Raw genomic sequence first — 2,136 nt, 5'->3', positions numbered from 1 at the left:
GCAAAACCAAATTTACACAATTGAAACTAGAAGTTATTTTGTCAATGCTAGGAAAGTCATTACAAGTGTATTCAAAGATACAATATTTTATTGTGCGTCACTCACAAAGACTGTGACAATTGTTGGCCCTAACCTTCAAAACTACATTTTTTCTCCTCTAATGGACATGGTTCTTTGTGTTGACCAAAATCTACAGAGTTTCTATTGTCAAAGGTAACCATAACTCTAGAGTGTACATATCAACCTTTTGTAGTTTCTCTTAAATTACATGATGTGTTCAATGATTTGTAATTAATTGATATTAACCATACATATTTTGATAATTGAGACAAATCTTATAATGACTTCCTTTCTTCTAGAATTGTTCTAACAACTTGATTTATTAGTGTTAAAACATTCCATATCTATTATTGTCCCTTATTTAAACTTCGATCTCATTTGTTACTTTATATACATAGCTTTTAACAAAATATTATAATTCTATAAATTTAGTATATGAAACTTTTACAATTATCTTTGGTGAACAGTACACTAGAGTGCAACATATAAAAAACCATAACCTTAAGAATACACAATTTCAGCTTTCCTAAGTTACTATATTTTTTAGTTAATTCAAATAAATAAATGAATAAAACAATTTCTTACAAATTTAAATAAAATTAAAAAACTAAATGATTTAAGAAAAAAAAGAGCTATACCTTGACGCATTACATTTACAATTTGTATGATGCTATTATACATCATTTCAATTATGCACTAGGCTGTAAAATTAGGTAAATTTTCAAATTAATCTTTATCAAGTACAGCAATAAAATTAACTGAAAAGTCGCACCGTTTGGGATAGTGAAAAGGGAGGGTATATATATGAGGAGCCGGATGCTTGAAACATAGAAAGACATATAATTTAGATTTTCGATCAGTAATATCTTTCAATCCTTTTCTAATCCATTCGATCGACATCCTTTTCACTGTGCACATTATTTTGGCACTTCTGTTTGAACTTTTTGGAGAATAAAATGGCGGCAAATACAGTGACAATCAGGCTGTTCAGAAATGAGGAAGTGTATGAAGATTTCCAAGTGGAGAAAATGGCTGCAAGGGAATCTGCGGTCCTCAAGGATTTTTTAGACACACACACCGACATGGAGGCAGCTGTAAGGTTCCCCATCCCTTACGACAACATCAAATCTGGCAAAATTCTGGAGATGTGACTACTGTAAATTCCATGCTCATGCAAGATCCAACAATATATCAGAGGATGATGTGAAGATATGGGACACACAATTCGTTGACAATGCTCTTGCTGCAGATAAAAATCAAGCGACCTTCTGTCACATTCTCTCGGCTGCGAATTTTCCACATATCAGAGATCTATTTGATTTGTTGTGTGTGGCGGCTGCAAATTTTGTGAAAGATAAAAGTGTGGAAGAAATGCGGTTGATGTTCAAGATGGAGAATGATTTCAGCCAGGAGGAAGAGTAGGCAATCATGCAAGAGACGGAGTGGGCTTATACATAACTCTCGTTTATTTATTTCTATCTGATTTGATCTTATTTCAAACTAACGTTTATCTTCTACCCAGTTACTATGCCGCATTTTCTAATTCATTGGCATTATATGGTCGTTGAAAACATTGAATATTTCCATCTCAATCGCTGATGTATAAACATTTATATTATAAGTATACATATATAGATAGAATGCAGTAAAGTTTTTAATTGTAGATATTTCTTCTGCTTTCCTTTTGTAATACTGGTTTTTTACATTTATGATTTTTTATGAACCTATATAAACCTATAAGGGAGATTTTATGTATAGGTTATATATAGGTTTATATCAGAAGGTTTTATTTGACTAGTTACATAGGATCTCCCTCATAGGCAGTAAAATGAAATGAAATAAAACCAATAAGATCATTGTTGAATAAAAAAGGCTTTTAAAATTTACAAGGAAATGGTATTTCAAAACATTGAATAGAAACACTCTCACCAAATGGGGGGGGGGGGGAGTTGAAGCATGATCTGGGCTGTGTTGTCACTACCAAGCTTATCAGCTATCCCTTTCATGCTGCTAAGAAGAATGGGCTGTGAAAAAATAATGGTTGACAATTGGAAGCATAGATGGTAGACAACATTG

The 2,136-nt window shown here is 32.4% G+C and overlaps 1 protein-coding gene across 1 annotated transcript; it reads left to right on the top strand.

The window, feature by feature from the left end:
* Positions 1 to 1,016: 1,016 nt before the first annotated feature.
* On the top strand, positions 1,017 to 1,482 carry LOC149547762 (SKP1-like protein 12). Its single transcript, XM_089794183.1, has 2 exons — positions 1,017 to 1,191; positions 1,310 to 1,482. The coding sequence occupies exons 1-2, from the start codon at positions 1,017 to 1,019 to the stop codon at positions 1,480 to 1,482; spliced, it is 348 nt and encodes a 115-aa protein (XP_089650309.1).
* The last annotated feature ends 654 nt before the right edge of the window (positions 1,483 to 2,136 follow it).

The sequence above is a fragment of the Cupressus sempervirens genome, chromosome 7 (genome assembly GCF_028749045.1).
Source record: "Cupressus sempervirens isolate cs-2001-9-10 chromosome 7, ASM2874904v1, whole genome shotgun sequence".
NCBI classification, from domain to species: domain Eukaryota; kingdom Viridiplantae; phylum Streptophyta; class Pinopsida; order Cupressales; family Cupressaceae; genus Cupressus; species Cupressus sempervirens.
This window is presented reverse-complemented; position numbering and strand designations above follow the sequence as displayed.